Consider the following 15,038-nt stretch of genomic DNA (forward strand, 5'->3'; position numbering starts at 1 on the left):
ACTGTTGATTATCTGATTATGTTGAAGAGTTTCTGACCAGGGGGAGAGGATGTCACCACTTGTTCTGGCAGCTCTCTAGCCATGCCACACACACCAACACACATGCACAAACACACACACACACACTGTTAAAGCCACTGGCTGTTCTCTAGTCATGCTGAGGACCACAGGACTGTCAGTCTCTGACACTAATGAGACTATTAGACAGTATGTCCCACTCGAGATAGCTAATCAAAGACAGTTCATGGACAAATGTGTTTGGTTCACTTCACAACCCCTCTGTGTTATTGGACTGGGAAGAGGAAGAGGCCAAAACACAGGTGACTGTAAATTAAAATAAAAAAATGATAGAAAATGTTCATATTCAACAGTGCTACTATAATATAAAAACTGAAAAGCCAGACGTGATAGTCCTGGGGTCTCCTAGCTAGACTGCGTTGATGTATGCTAGAGGCATCTTCCTATATGAACCATGCCCTACAGTACGCCTACAGCTATTTCCTCTCGGAGCAAAGCCTTAGGCAAGAATAGAGACTTCTCTCCCCTCAGGTAAGTCTAAAAAGGAAGGGAAAGGTTTTGTATTGTGTGACAGTGCATTTCCACTTTCACAAAAGACCTGTTCCTACGGGACATTGACCCTGGGCAAAAGGCCTCAAGACCAAAGACTCATAAAGGCTATGGTGAGGGGAGACAGCCTCAGAAGCCTGCCTATACAAACACACACACACACACACACACACACACACACACACACACACACACACACACACACACACACACACACACACACACACACACACACACACACACACACACACACACACAACACAAAACACAACACACACAGTCAGAGAGCTCCTCCTTGAACACAGGGGTATTAAATCACTGGAGCAGGGATAATGTTCCCACCATCACCACAAAGCCTCTAACACCCATCTCCTAACACAGTCCTCCGGGTCGCCTGTTACTCTCAAAGAGCCCCCTTTCCTAAAGCTTTGGGGGGGTTTCACCATTCCACTATCATGCATCCACGGCATCAATGGGAATAGTGTTCCTCCCCCCACAATAGCCAAATCAACTGTGGGAGCGTTTTCTTCCTCCCCCCCTTTCTTTCTCCTCCTCGTTGAGGCCTTGTAGGGCTGAACAGGCACATGCTTTCACGTTGCTTCATGTACAACTACAGCTAGCGTTCCTTTGACAGCAAGGGGGTGTGACAATGGTCAGAAATGTAAAAACAAAAGCTGAGTGAATTCATAGTCTCTTGTCCAACAACAAAAGCATATCAACAATCCATAATTTATGTGGTCAGTTGAGGTTAGGATGAGATATACACTATAGTGCCCCTTCAAGACCATAACAAACATACATGTGTGCAAGTAACAATGATTATAACAGGGTTATTTCAGGGCAGAAAAATCCCTTCATAAACTGTTGACCAGACTGTCAATCAACCGAATTTCAGCACTTAAAGATATATACTTTTTACTTCCAGACTTTAAATGGCCATTGTCTTCTCTTTCTTCTCCATTCTGTCTGTTTACGACAATAAGGAGGGGAGGATAAGGAAAACAATAACAACAAGGACAACATCGATAAGACTCTGCAGACAAATTGAACCTGTTCGCTCGCATCAAGCATTAATTAGGGGTTGCACACTACGCGGCCCGGAGGCGGAGCGGCCATATTGGATTTCACAGGCTGGTGAAGCTGGCTAGAGCAGTGAACCGCAGAGACCAGGTTGCACACGGAGGATGTGTCTCAAATGGCACCCTATCCATAGGGTTCTGGCCAAAGTGCACTACAGTGAATAGAGTGCCATTTAGGACGCACACAGACAGACACTGAAGACCATGCCAAATACACAGCATTCAAACACAATGACCACCATGCGTCCTGAGAGATTGAATGGGTCCAGTCAGAGTCCAGAGAGACTTCATATAATAATTCATTCACATCCTATCCATTTATTCTCTGTGTGTGAGCAACCTCTCCACCCAGAGAGAAGCCTCACATAGGCTATTCCTTTTCTCTCTAGTCTAGATTGTCTGGTGATAAAGCTTTAAAAATGACTTTTCATCCATTCAACACTCTACCCTCACTTCCTTATTGCCTTAAGGCCTAAGAAAAGTCCCTGTATTTTGTTGGCAACGAGACAATAAAAAATAGTCAAACTATCCCAGAACCAGCCTTTATTTTTCCTGCTTAATGGCAAGTGAAATAATGAATCAAACAAGCAACAGGTACCAGTTATCACTCTGCTAAATAGGCACTTTCCATTCTGTTAGCTTTCCCCCTCACATGAGAATTCTAGGGCCCTGCTCAGCTGTCCACAAGGGCACCAGTATTTTTACTGTCAACCAGCAGCAGGTGAAATACAGTGGGGTCCGAAGTTATTAACACCCTTGATAAAGATGAGCAATAATGACTGTATAAAAGAAATGATTAACATACTGAGCTATATTGTATGCAAAAAAATTTGAAATTATATTTTATACTAATACAATTGCTCAGAGAAATATATTTTTTCCCTCTCAAAAACAGTGGTCAAAATAATTGACACACCTGTTTTGATTACCTTTCAATACCTCACCTTGTGAGAATAATGGAAATTAGCCTTTTTCTACAATGTAGATCCTTCCCCACATTGGGAAGGATCTTAAGGCTTGCACACATCACACCGAATGTGGATCTAGTGTATTTTAGGGACCACCCTCAGTAGACCTGAATCCCGACATTTTCATGCAATTCTACATCGATGCTCACTTAGTTCTCAAATTACGGCCGGCTCACTGTTCAAAGGTGCTAAGTACCCTCAGCCAGCAAAAGCTATTGGTGTGTCTGAGCCCCTAGATCATTCCTCCATACAGAATCCTTCCACATCCTTGATATCCTCCCTCTGTACTTATGGACTGCCCTCTTCAATTCAAACCACAGGTTTTCAATGGGTTTCAAGTCCGGAGACTGAGATGGTCATTGCAAAATGTTGATTTTGTGGTCAATTAACCATTTCGTTGTGGATTTTGATGTGTGGTTGGGGTTATTGTCTTGCTGGAATATCCACTTGCGGCCAAGTTCCAGCCTCCTGGCAGAGACAACCAAGTTTTGGGCAAAAATGTCCAGGTACTGGGTAAAGTTCATGATGCTGTTGACCTTAACAAATGCCCCAGGCCAGGGGAAGCAAAATAGCCCCATAGCATCAAAGATCCACCACAGTATTTTACAGTAGATATGGGGTTCTTTTCTGCTCCTGCATTCTCATTTCGACGCCAAACCCACCAGTGGTGTGCATGGCAAAAGAGCTCTATTTTCATGTCATCTGACCAAAGCACCGGTTCCAATCCAAGTGCCAATGCCATTTAGCAAACTGTAGGTGTTTACAATTGTTGGATGACATGATAATAGAGCTATTTGGTCACACAGAGATGGATTTGAGGCAGAGCCAAGAGTTTAGGGAGTTGGTGACACTCTAACCTGTCCTCCTTACACCAAACAAGCCCCATGACAGTCCCATCAGGGAGGAAACCTATCATCAGCACCAGTGGACAAACAAACAACTGAAGGATCTCCAGATAGATGGAATGGCAAAGAAGGGCCTTCACAAGTCATTGTGCCTCAAGCTAGTATTCCAATGTATTTACACAGTGGATGGCGAAGGAAGGACTTGACTGTGTTTGCCATTTGTGTTCAGAATATTAAACATTTGATAGTAAAGGACAGGTGTCTGCAAAGCCACAAAACAAAGTGGGTAGCACACACACACACGCACTGACACACACACACCTTTAGATCTAGCACCAATACCACCAAACACATCAGAGAGAGGTTTTCTCTGAAAAGGCATGTGGGTAGCTACGTAGTTGGGTTTGTTCTGCTCACCACTAACACAATTACCATATGAATAAAACTGAACCCCACTTTTAAAGGATAGATCCCTCTCCCTCTCCCTCTCCCTCTCCCTCTCCCTCTCCCTCTCCCTCTCCCTTCAACGGCCCACAGCCCTGAACAAAGCTTGTTTCACAAGAAGGAGAAGGAGGCACGACAGAGCCAGACAGCCTTACAGCAGTTCTGTTGGCATCTTTACCAAGTCAAAGTATGGCATTGGCAAGTTGCTTTGAAGGTAGTGGCATACTTCACTCACAATTCCACCATTGTAAAAGTGTGGATTTTGTAAACAACTTCTCTGTGCCAAGCGACAGATCAATAGGTGAGGTGCTATATAGCTATATGTTTAGAGGCATTCCTGACAGAATAACTCAGGGGCATTCTAACGATGAATCTGTCTCTATTGTGGCAGGAGGCCCCTTGAATACCAAGGGTTGGCTATTCAATATGCTTTGAGAGAAATAACACTGGCATAACATTACATTATTATGTAGACCCTATGAAAAACGTAGTTCAATCAACATATAATTTATTTCTGGGCCCAAAAAGGTGTATTTTTTAAATCATATTCTCACATCAACATTAGCTGGCAGCTGCACATAAACTAAAGTGATTGTGTGCAATTGAAATGGAGCTAAACCTCTGCATGCACCTTATCTCTCCCCTATAGTACACAACACCAGATCCACTGTATCTTCAGAGTCTTCGTTATCTCCTCTGGCTCTGACACGCACTCTCTCCTCTAGCATCCAGCAGTCAGGACTATATTGAGCATGGGCTGCATCTGAAATAGGGCTCTGTTCAAAAGTAGTGCACTAACAGGAAATAGGGTGCCATTTCAGACGTATTCATGGTCTCCCATTTTTCCATCCAGGTACTGATATCTGATATCTGATAACTGCAGCCGGCAGGTCGGTCAGATCAAGTTCCTCGGTCTGTCTGCATTAAACTTTTATCTCAGTTGTCCCCTCTCAATTGATGCGCCGACTGCCGACGTCAGAAATAATTCATATGGCTTAAATATGCACTATTAAAACTTTGATGAGCGCCAAGGACTCATTATTCCACCCATCAGACATATTAATGAATAGAAATAATTTATGCTGATATCAGATGGCTTTTGACTTTGCCATCCCCCCATATAATAGATATGTGGACGCCATGGTTACATAGACCAACACTATAGTCGTCTGTCCACAAGGCTTGGTGTGTGTTTGTCTCAGAGAGACCCTTTGCTCAGTTAACCCACCAACCAAGAAATGTCAAGGGCCCTCATAAGTTCATTAAAGATGAAAACCTGTTTTACATTTGAAAGGACGGACTCAGGAATCTAAGACAGTACTTGAATTAACGTCCATCCGAGTAGGGGTTTGTATGAATATTAATAGAATGGGCAGCGCATTTGTTCAAGGCGTGGTGCTGTAAAGACTTCAGTGAACTGCTGAACAAGGGCTCTGGTCCAAAGTAGTACACTATAAAGGAAATGGGGTGCAGTCTGGGATGCACCCCAGATGAGCACATTTGTTTGCTCAGGGCAAACTGGAGACTGAAAACATTACCCTGGTCTCATTACAGGTGTCTGATGGAAAACAGTGTATACATCCAGGTTTGAATAAGAATTAGATAGAATCAAATCAGAAATAAGCAATGTGTTATTATGTGCAACGCTGTGTGACTGTGAGAGAACCTGTCAGCAGAGCAGTATGCTTCCCGTTAGTTCACTGATACCGTGATTGTTTCCCAATGCTATTGTGAATGGCTGGAAAATCCCTTCGCATTGTTACTGATACACTGTCTATAAAAAAGCCAATTAATGCCAGATAAAGGGAGGATTGTGTAAGTTAGAAACAAATTCTCAACTTTCATGGTGCTTGAAATATTATAGGGAAGTGAGTATCCAAGAGTTGAATATAAAAACGAAAAGTAATAAGGCAGTGACAGCAATAAGCAGCAAATTTGAAAATAGTTTACTACCAAGCGCATTTAAAGTACTGTACCATTTCAGTGGACACTGGACAGACACTGATGTGCGTAAACGCGATGCGTAAAATGTTTTTTACGCAAATTGTGGAAAAAACAAACCAAATTTACGCACATCTCCAAACAGTCTATCAAGAGCTTTGATGCATAGTGGTACGCAGTGAATTAACCAATTGGTTGCTATGGGCCTACTGAAAAATGGTATCTAATTACAATTAACCTATTTTTATGACAGACTTCTGAGTATTAACAAACAGACTAAAGATAAACGAACCAACGGCTCACGGGCTGAACTAATACATTTGACATGTTGATAGCTTAGTGAACAACATCCAACAGCGTAGCCGCAATTCATTAACAGGAACAGATGTGTCTGTAGAGGCTCCATAGATAAACCATTACGGAAATAAACGATAAACCTCGGATTTCGAGTCAGATAGCCTCACTGTCCTCACTCTATAGCCCAACAAAACTGACAGTATTTCAGGGCAATTCAGGCCCAACAAATAAGAGGAGATTTCTTATTTAGATAAAGTATTAAAAAATATGAAAGTATACGAAAATATGTCAGCAATGCAGGTGTACATGCTTTCGGCCACATTTGCCTCCACACTCTCTCCCCCTCTCACCTGCCTGTGGTTCTACAGCTGTGCAGCTTTGCTGAACACTGCCCTCTATCGCGCTCTAAAAATGCAACATTCTCAAATGGATTCAATACCAATTTAAAACGGAGCCTTGAACTTGAAAAGCAATCAATTGGTGTTTCAGCCGAGTCGTCATTATTTACCTGTTCTCTGTTTGGATGTGTTGTAATACCTGAAGTAATTATATGTTATTCTATGCAATGTGGCCGCAGGGTGAACATGGCTTGCAGAATAGAAGTGTCTGAGATGCGTAAAGGGGAGAAAGACTTCACCTACCATAAGAATCAATGCTAAATTCAGAAATGTGACATTTACTGTATTCGTTTATAGTTTTTAATTTCTACAAACTAATAATGAATCAACTTCACATCAAGGAGGAATAAGGGAATAAGGGAAGGCAACTCGCGGTTGTTGGGAATATAATGTTCTCTGTGCGCAACGACCTATATTCGCTCTTTTTTTGTGCAAATTCCGCAAGCTGTAAAACTGATATTTAACAGGTATCAGCGGGATGCCAGTAATACATCTGCAATATTATTATACATCCACTATCAACTTGGCACCCATGCCGTTGCGCAAGACTAAAGAAAAAGGACAACCGGTGCAAGGTCTATTCTCCAAGCTGCATGAGTCATTTCAATGTTATTTTATGACACTACTTTTCTCAAAAGTAGTGTCATAAAATGAGAAAAACAGACATTTCTACTCACAGGACAAAAGAAAGAAAGAAAGAAAGAAAGAAAGAAAGAAAGAAAGAAAGAAAGAAAGAAAGAAAGAAAGAAAGAAAGAAAGAAAGAAAGAAAGAAAGAAAGAAAGAAAGAAAGAAAGAAAGAAAGAAAGAAAGAAAGAAAGAAAGAGAAAAGCGAATGTGGAGAGTCTACTCTCTGGACCTCTGCATCTTTCTAACGTTACCCCACCGGTCCTGATTACGGACAGCACAACACAATTAAGTTTATAACAGTGGAAATGTGGCGGTAGGTTCCTGCAGCCCAAAAATGCCTCTGATCCTCGGCTGGACGTGAGTAGAAAGTAAAGCTCGAGCGGTATAAAAGACCCGCTAACTGCTCTGAATAAACATAAGATATTATGGAACAAACTACGACGCCAACAGTGCCCTCTATTCAAGGTATGATTACATTGACAAGATAGGAGGCACACAGAAATACTGTTATGTGTAAGTAACACGATTTGTTAACTGAAACTTCTAATTCATCGCATGATAAATGGTTTGGATGTAAAATGTGGAAACGGTGCTCAATATAAGCTATTTTATCAATACATTGACAAAAAATAGTGTTTTACTCCTTATCTATAACTAGCACCATTTTGGAAAATGATAATCATTCCAGAATAAAATGTTTATTGGAAAGTTAGGCTATTTGTTTATTTCGTTTTAAAAGTAAAATTTAAATCGTTTTACTATTGTGCCATCGCCAATATTCCAATATGACAAAGGGCCATGCAATTCAACTGTCCAATAGATACATGAAAGTGTATTCTTACCTTTGATGTTTTTTCTAACTTGTTCTAAATGTCACGCAAAGCACGAGAGCTCTCCTTGATTCTTCAGGCTACCTCAACAGAAGTCTATCTCCCTCCTCTCTCCAATGTCTCGATCAAAACGACCTGCAGCTGGTTACTGCGCTCTCTCTGCGAGTTGGAAGCTACTACAAGGACCATCGCAACTCTAACCGAGAGGGGTGCACAAGAGAGAATTTGCTATTTAAAAAAAATGACAAGCGCATATACATACTTAGAGTATGGAGTAACGGTTTGTGATGACCTCCCTGTGTTTCATATTAAAGACACTTCACTAACGTCATTTGTTTTATTATTATCTGGTGATGTGCAATAAATGTTATTTTACTTACAAAAACACCCCTCATTGATCATGGTCTCCCCGGATGCTGATCTTCTATGTGATGTTGGTACCAATATAAAGCCTGACTATTGTTTTTTTTAAAGGGAACCCTTGTCAACCTGCTTACAATGACTTTATATCTGAATCTACGGAAGTTCAAGATAATTTTCACACAAAAAAACGAAAAACATTAAATTATCTCTGATGGCAGTTGATTTCAGCTTTGAAGTTTGAATAGTTTAGTTCAGTCACAGTGGTCTGACTGTAGCGGCGATTCCTGATTTCCCGGCACTAGCACAGGTTGAGAGCAGTGGCCTACATGATGCGCCCACATCGAGCTGCCTTTCCAGACTTGGATCGTTGCCTGAGTTATGTTCCCATTTATTTTCAGATAAATAACATAGGCCTGGAGCAACTTTGCGTTTAAATAGATTACGGTGTAAGGAGATGTGCACTAGAAGTTAAGAGCATTGGGTCAGTAACCGAAAGGTTGCTGGTTCAAATCCTCGAGACGACTAGGTGAAAATCTGTCGCCGTTCCCTTGAGCAAGGCACTTAACCCTAATTGTTTTTGATAAAAGCATCTGGGGGCTCCCGAATGGTACAGCGGTCTAAGGCACTACATTGCAGTGCTAGAGGTGTCACTACAGACCATGGTTCAATTCCAGGCTGTATCACAACGGCCGTGATTGGGAGTCCCATAGGGTGCGCACAACTAGCCCAGTGTCTTTTGGGTTAGGGTTTGCCTGAGGTAGGCTGTCATTGTAAATAAGAATTTGTTCTTAACTGACTTGCCTAGTTAAATAAAGGTTACATCTGCTAAATGACTGAAATGACCAACATAAGGCATGGCAAAATGGGTAGAATTGCAGGAAATTTGCTTTAAAACTGCACAAAAAAGTAACCATCCCATGGCAAAATTTGTAGAATCACCTGAAATTAGTTTTAAATCTGCTAAATGTTATATCTGACCCAAGCAAAAATGTTTAGAATTGGAGAAAATGTGATTTAAAAATGTCTCTACACCCCATAGCAAAATGTGAAGAATTTCAGGACATTAACTTTAAAAGCTGGGGTGGGGTCAACCAAATATCGTTTGGAGCTCTCAAAACTCTAGAAGCGCTTCAATGTCTATGGCGAGGCCAGGGCCAATCTCTGGTAATGCGAACGGGTCTATCCTCCAAAACTACATTTCCTAAGAAGCCTTGCGGGCTTCTCAAGAATCAGTGAAAAGCCTGATTGCGCGTGCGTATCCAGACGTGGCAACGGCATCATGGCTTCTTGGAACCGCTACGGGAGTAGGATGAGAGAGCTGAAAATGTACATATTCGTCTTGTTGGTAAGTTGTTTGTGCTCATTCTTTGTGTCATATAAACAGAGACCTGTTTGAATGTAAATGTTGTTCGTTTTATTTAATCTACAAAAGCCTGCGATGTATCTTTTCCCGGTCTTCGTGCAGGGAGGAAAGGTTGACAGCCCTAGCAATTTTAAATCAGAGCCTGAACCTGAGGCTTATAAATACCCCCCCCCCCCCCCCCCCCCAAAAAAAACAAGTGAATATAGTATCTTACTGTAGTTTCATATTGTTTGGTCAAAACGTGTAGATCCTCCTGAATGGATTGTCAGCACAACAGGCATCTAGTGTCCCTTTTCCGGGAATGGATATAGAATTCCTATGATGACGTAAAGTTAACCTGGCTGGAACAGAGCCTTGAAAATGGGGGACAATTATTCCACATATTCTACAATAGAACCCAATAATTGAATTTACATTGTTGCAGATTCATATTCAGGTATATATTCCTACTTTTCTACCTAATTGTCCTGCATACCTTGGCCGTCTCTCTGTGTTGTTATTCATGTGATTGCCTGGCTTCAAGGCACAGTAATCTTTTTTGCGCTGTCTATTTTGGAACAGATTTTGGGAACAGAACTGTGATTTGGCTGAATGCGTAAATTAGCCTTCTAAATTAAACGGTTTTCTTTTGAAGTGTGACTGTGACAAAGGCCACCCGTTGCTTTACTGTTCACCCCCCAACAAGTTGCTACTTTTTTTTTCCGGGGTGGGCATGGTTTACGTTTGGAATCAGTTACAGACAGCTATGTGTTTGAACGAGAGGTGGGGTTATTATGACTCATGGATGGGTATGTTGGCCAGTCATTTGAACATTTATTAAGATATGTCTACACTTTTATTAGTATAACTACATTTCTTGAGGAATGATTGCTAGAAATGTAACCTTGTTTGCTACAAATCTGACATGTTACGTTAGGCCTACATTTTTACTTTGTTACCAACACTCATCCCTTGATTGGCTACATAATGGCTGAATTTTGACATCATTCCAATCACTTGTGCTCATGGACCTTTCCTGTTCAGCATCCTGTTTGGTGGTTTAGTAACTGCCATGTCAAACAAAGGTGGGTACTGCTGTTGTGTAATGGCAAGTAGGGGAAATTGTGTGTGTTTGTGAATTCAAGTTCTATTTTCACATGCACAAGAACAGTGAAGTGCTTAACTTGCATGTTCTACCCAACAGTGCCAAAATCAATATCAAAATATTAACACAACAATTTCATTGATTTTACTGAGTTACAGTTAATATAAGGAAATTGGTCAATTAAAATAAATTCATTATGCCCTAATCTATGGATTTCACATGACTGGGCAGAGGTGCAGCCATGGGTGAGCCTGGGAGGGCATAGGCCCACCCACTGGGAAGCCAGGCCCAGTCAATCAGAATTAATTTTACTCCACAAAAATGGCTTTATTACAGACAGAAATACTCCTCAGTTTTATCAGCTGTCCAGGTGGCTAGTCTCAGACGATTCCACATGTGAAGAAGCCGGATCTGGAAGTCCTGGGCTGGTGTGGTTACATGTGGTCTGCAGTTGTGAGGCCGGTTAGTCGTACTGCCAAATTCTCTAAAATGACATTGGAGGTGGCTTATGGTAGAGAAATACACATTAAATTCTCTGGCAACAGCTCTGGTGGCCATTCCTGCAGTCAGCATGCCAATTTCTGGCGTTGTGACAAAGCTGCACATTTTTAGTGGCCTTTTATTGTCCCCAGCACAAGGTGCACCTGTAATGATCATGCTGTTTAATCAGCTTCTTGATATGCCACACCTGTCAGGTGGCTGGATTATCTTGGCAAAGGAGAAATGCTCACTAACAGGGATGTAAACAAATTTGTGCACAAAATTTGAGAAATAAGGTTTTTGTCTGTATGTAACATTTATGTGATCTTTTATTCCAGCTCATGGAACATGGGACCAACACTTTACACGTTACGTTTTTGTTCACTATAGTGTAGCAATAAAAATACAAAAAATTATGATTGGGAGATAAAGGGACACTGACCTACTGCTCTGTGTTGAAGGCTGTCCCTCTGGTGGCCCTGCCTAGTTGCCTGTCAAAGCAATTTTTTTTTTAAATCCCTTAATCTGGATTGAGGGACCTCTTCCTCTTCACCTCCTATCATGGTGGGTTGGTTGCCCACTATACCCTCTAGAGCTCTTGTTCCCTATACAGTGCACTACTTTTGACCAGGGCCCATAGGGATCTGATCAAAAGTAGGGCACTATATAGGGTGCCATTTGGGAGGCAGTCATTGATAGAGGTGTTCATCATAAACCATCTCCTGAAATCAATGGTTGATAATTGAAAAGGGCCACAATAGTTTCCTCCCTGTCAGCAGTTTCATCAGCGACCATTTTATCATCACTGAGGGGTGTCTATGTCAGTTAAGATGGTGTTATTAGATGCAGTGTCCTTAGCATCTCGCACGCCCGTAGTTACGTACTTATGTATGCATGTACATACAAACACACTTGCATGGTCACAAACATGTAGGCCTACACAGTCACACTGAGACACACAGAGGGACTAACACAGAGGGACTAACACAACGTACATACACACACATATTCTCTCTACTGCTGTTCGAGTCATTAATCAGAGACAAAATGGAGTGTTTGACAAACCCACCCCTGATTTGTTCTGATTCAGTGCTCACCTTAAAACAAAACTTAAAACAGGACGCTGTTTATTAAGCAGATTTGTCACGCCAGATGGCGGGTACAGCGAGCGCCGATGAGAGAGCGAGATGACCGGCTGGGTTCCTCTCTGCTGGCTGCTTAGTTAGCGTGTTTTTTTTGTTGTTTTTTTTACACTGATGTAAAGTGACACACTTTTTTTGATAAAGGTAGGTGGGTAGTGTTCTAATGGACTTCCTGAATGTATTCAGGCGCTCTGGCGGTTTCCCAAGTGCTACCCTATTCCCTATCTATTGCACTACAACTGGAATAATGTGCCATTTGTGGTGGGAGGAGAGGAGCTCCTGCACTTAGGCCTACAATAGACAGCTGCGCACATTGCATCTTTATTGGATAGGCTGAGCTACAGCATATGTGATCAATAATGAAGGGATTTGCCATAGATTATAGTTCTGCACTAAACCGAATTAATGGGATATACCTGATGTGTTATGTTAAATCAGATCATATCAACGTTTATTTGTCACGTGCGCTGAAGACAACAGGTGACATGCTTACACCTTACAGTGAAATGCTTGCTTAAACTGCACTGATGGTTAAGGGATTGTAAGTAAAAAAAATAGGTATTAGGTAAACAAATAGATAAGTAAAGAAAACAGTAGTAGAGGCTATATACAGGTGTTACTGGTACAGAGTCAATGGTGCACTGGTTATTTGGGCTATTTGAGGTAATATGTACATGTAGGATTAGTGACTATGCATAGATAAACAGAGTAGCAGCAGTGTAAAAGAGGGGTTGGAGGTTTGGCGGGACACAATGCATAGTCCGGGTAGCCATTTAATTAGCTGTTTAGGAGTCTTATGGCTTGGGGGTAAAAGCTGTTGATCCTTTTGGTCCTAGACTTGGCGCTCCGGTACCGCTTGCCATGCGGTAGCAGAGAGAAGTCTACGACTGGGATGGCTGAAGTCTTTGACCATTTTTAGGGCCTTCCTCTGACACCGCCTGGTATAGTACAGCTTTGCCCCAGTGATGTACTGGGCCGTACGCACTACCCTCTGTAGTGCCTTGCGGTCGGAGGCTGAGCCGTTGCCGTACCAGGCAGTAATGCAACAAGTCAGGATGCTCTCTGTTGCAGCTGTAGAACCTTTTGAGGGTCTGAGGCCCCATGCCACATCTTTTCAGTCTCCTGAGGGGGAATAGGCTTGTCGTGCCCTCTTCACGACTGTCTTGGTGTGTTTGGACTAGAGGTCGACCGATTATGATTTTTCAATGCCGATTATTGGAGGACTAAAAAAGCCGTTTTTTTTTTTTTTTTTAAACACGTTTTTTAAACTTTACCTTATCCTAGTGAGATTTACACGGGTATCAAAAATATATATATATGCACATTTGTGGCCTGCTGGAGGTCATTTTGCAGGGCTCTGGCAGTGTTCCTCCTTGCACAAAGGCGGAGGTAGCGGTCCTGCTGCTGGGTTGTTGCCCTCCTACGGCCTCCTCCACGTCTCCTGATGTACTGGCCTGTCTCCTGGTAGCGCCTCCATTTTCTGGACACTACGCTGACACACTCCTTTATTTAACCACTCCTTTATTGGGGGTGTCTTGGTAATTGCCTATAATTTCCACCTTTTGTCTATTCCATTTGCACAACAGCATGTGAAATTTATTGTCAATCAGTGTTGCTTCCTAAGTGGACAGTATGATTTCACAGAAGTGTGATTGACTTGAGTTACATTGTGTTTAAGTGTTCCCTTTATTTTTTTGAGCAGTGTGTGTATATATATCATACACACACACACACTTTTGTAATTATGACAATAGCAACAATACTGAATGAACAATGAACACTTTCATTTTAACTTAATATAATACACGCACACAGCTCTGAAGTGACAATGATACTGAAGAGTCTGCTTAGGAGACAAATACTCTCAACTGTTTGAATAAAAATAGTTTAAGTTACCTGTGATGAATGTTGAAAACAAAAACTTTAATTTCTATATGCAGGAAATCCAATTTTAATAATGGCCATTGTAAGAATTGACAACCAAAGTGCGAGTCATAATTCCCATGACACCTTCTAGCAAAATCTGAAAAGCGGTTCCTTCATTTATTCCATAGGATATTTTTAGATTCACTTAAAATAAGGTCTGTGTTTCGTGTAGGCTTACATCACCGTTCCAATTTTATAACTGTGTAGATATCCATAGGACAAGGTAACTCTGATCAATATTGGCTAAATATAAGCGAAGATAAAACAATTTGTTTAGTGGATTTATGAAAATATGTTGACAAACGTTACCTTATCCTAGTGAGATTTACACGGGTATCAAAACGTCGAGGCGGTTTAAGCCTGCACAAAACACAGACCTTATTTGAAGTAGATCAAGACATGAACGGTAAAATAACGAAGGAACCCCCTTCAAGTTCAGCCGCAAGTTATTACAGGAATTATAACGCGTCGACTATTTCTCTCTAAACCATATACCTTTGACTAATCCGGAAACTATCACCTCGAAAACAAAACGTTCATTCCGTTCCGTATTTTATCTAACGGGTGGCATCCATGAGTCTAAATATTCCTGTTACATTGCACAACCTTCAATGTCATAATTACGTAAAAATCTGGCAAATTAGTTTGCAAAGAGCCAGGCGGCCCAAACTGTTGCATATACC

General features: G+C 41.6%; 1 protein-coding gene across 1 annotated transcript in view; it reads left to right on the forward strand.

Annotated features, from left to right (window-relative positions):
• Positions 1-9,635: 9,635 nt before the first annotated feature.
• Positions 9,636-15,038, forward strand: part of LOC120058331 (protein disulfide-isomerase A5-like) — a 55,456-nt gene continuing 50,053 nt past the window's right edge. Inside the window, exon 1 of the mRNA XM_039006915.1 lies at positions 9,636-9,705. Coding sequence (XP_038862843.1) covers positions 9,640-9,705 — 66 coding nt within the window. The 5' untranslated portion in view covers positions 9,636-9,639. The remainder of the gene's footprint in view (positions 9,706-15,038) is intronic.

Source organism: Salvelinus namaycush, chromosome 13 (genome assembly GCF_016432855.1).
Source record: "Salvelinus namaycush isolate Seneca chromosome 13, SaNama_1.0, whole genome shotgun sequence".
Classification (NCBI taxonomy): Eukaryota; Metazoa; Chordata; class Actinopteri; order Salmoniformes; family Salmonidae; genus Salvelinus; species Salvelinus namaycush.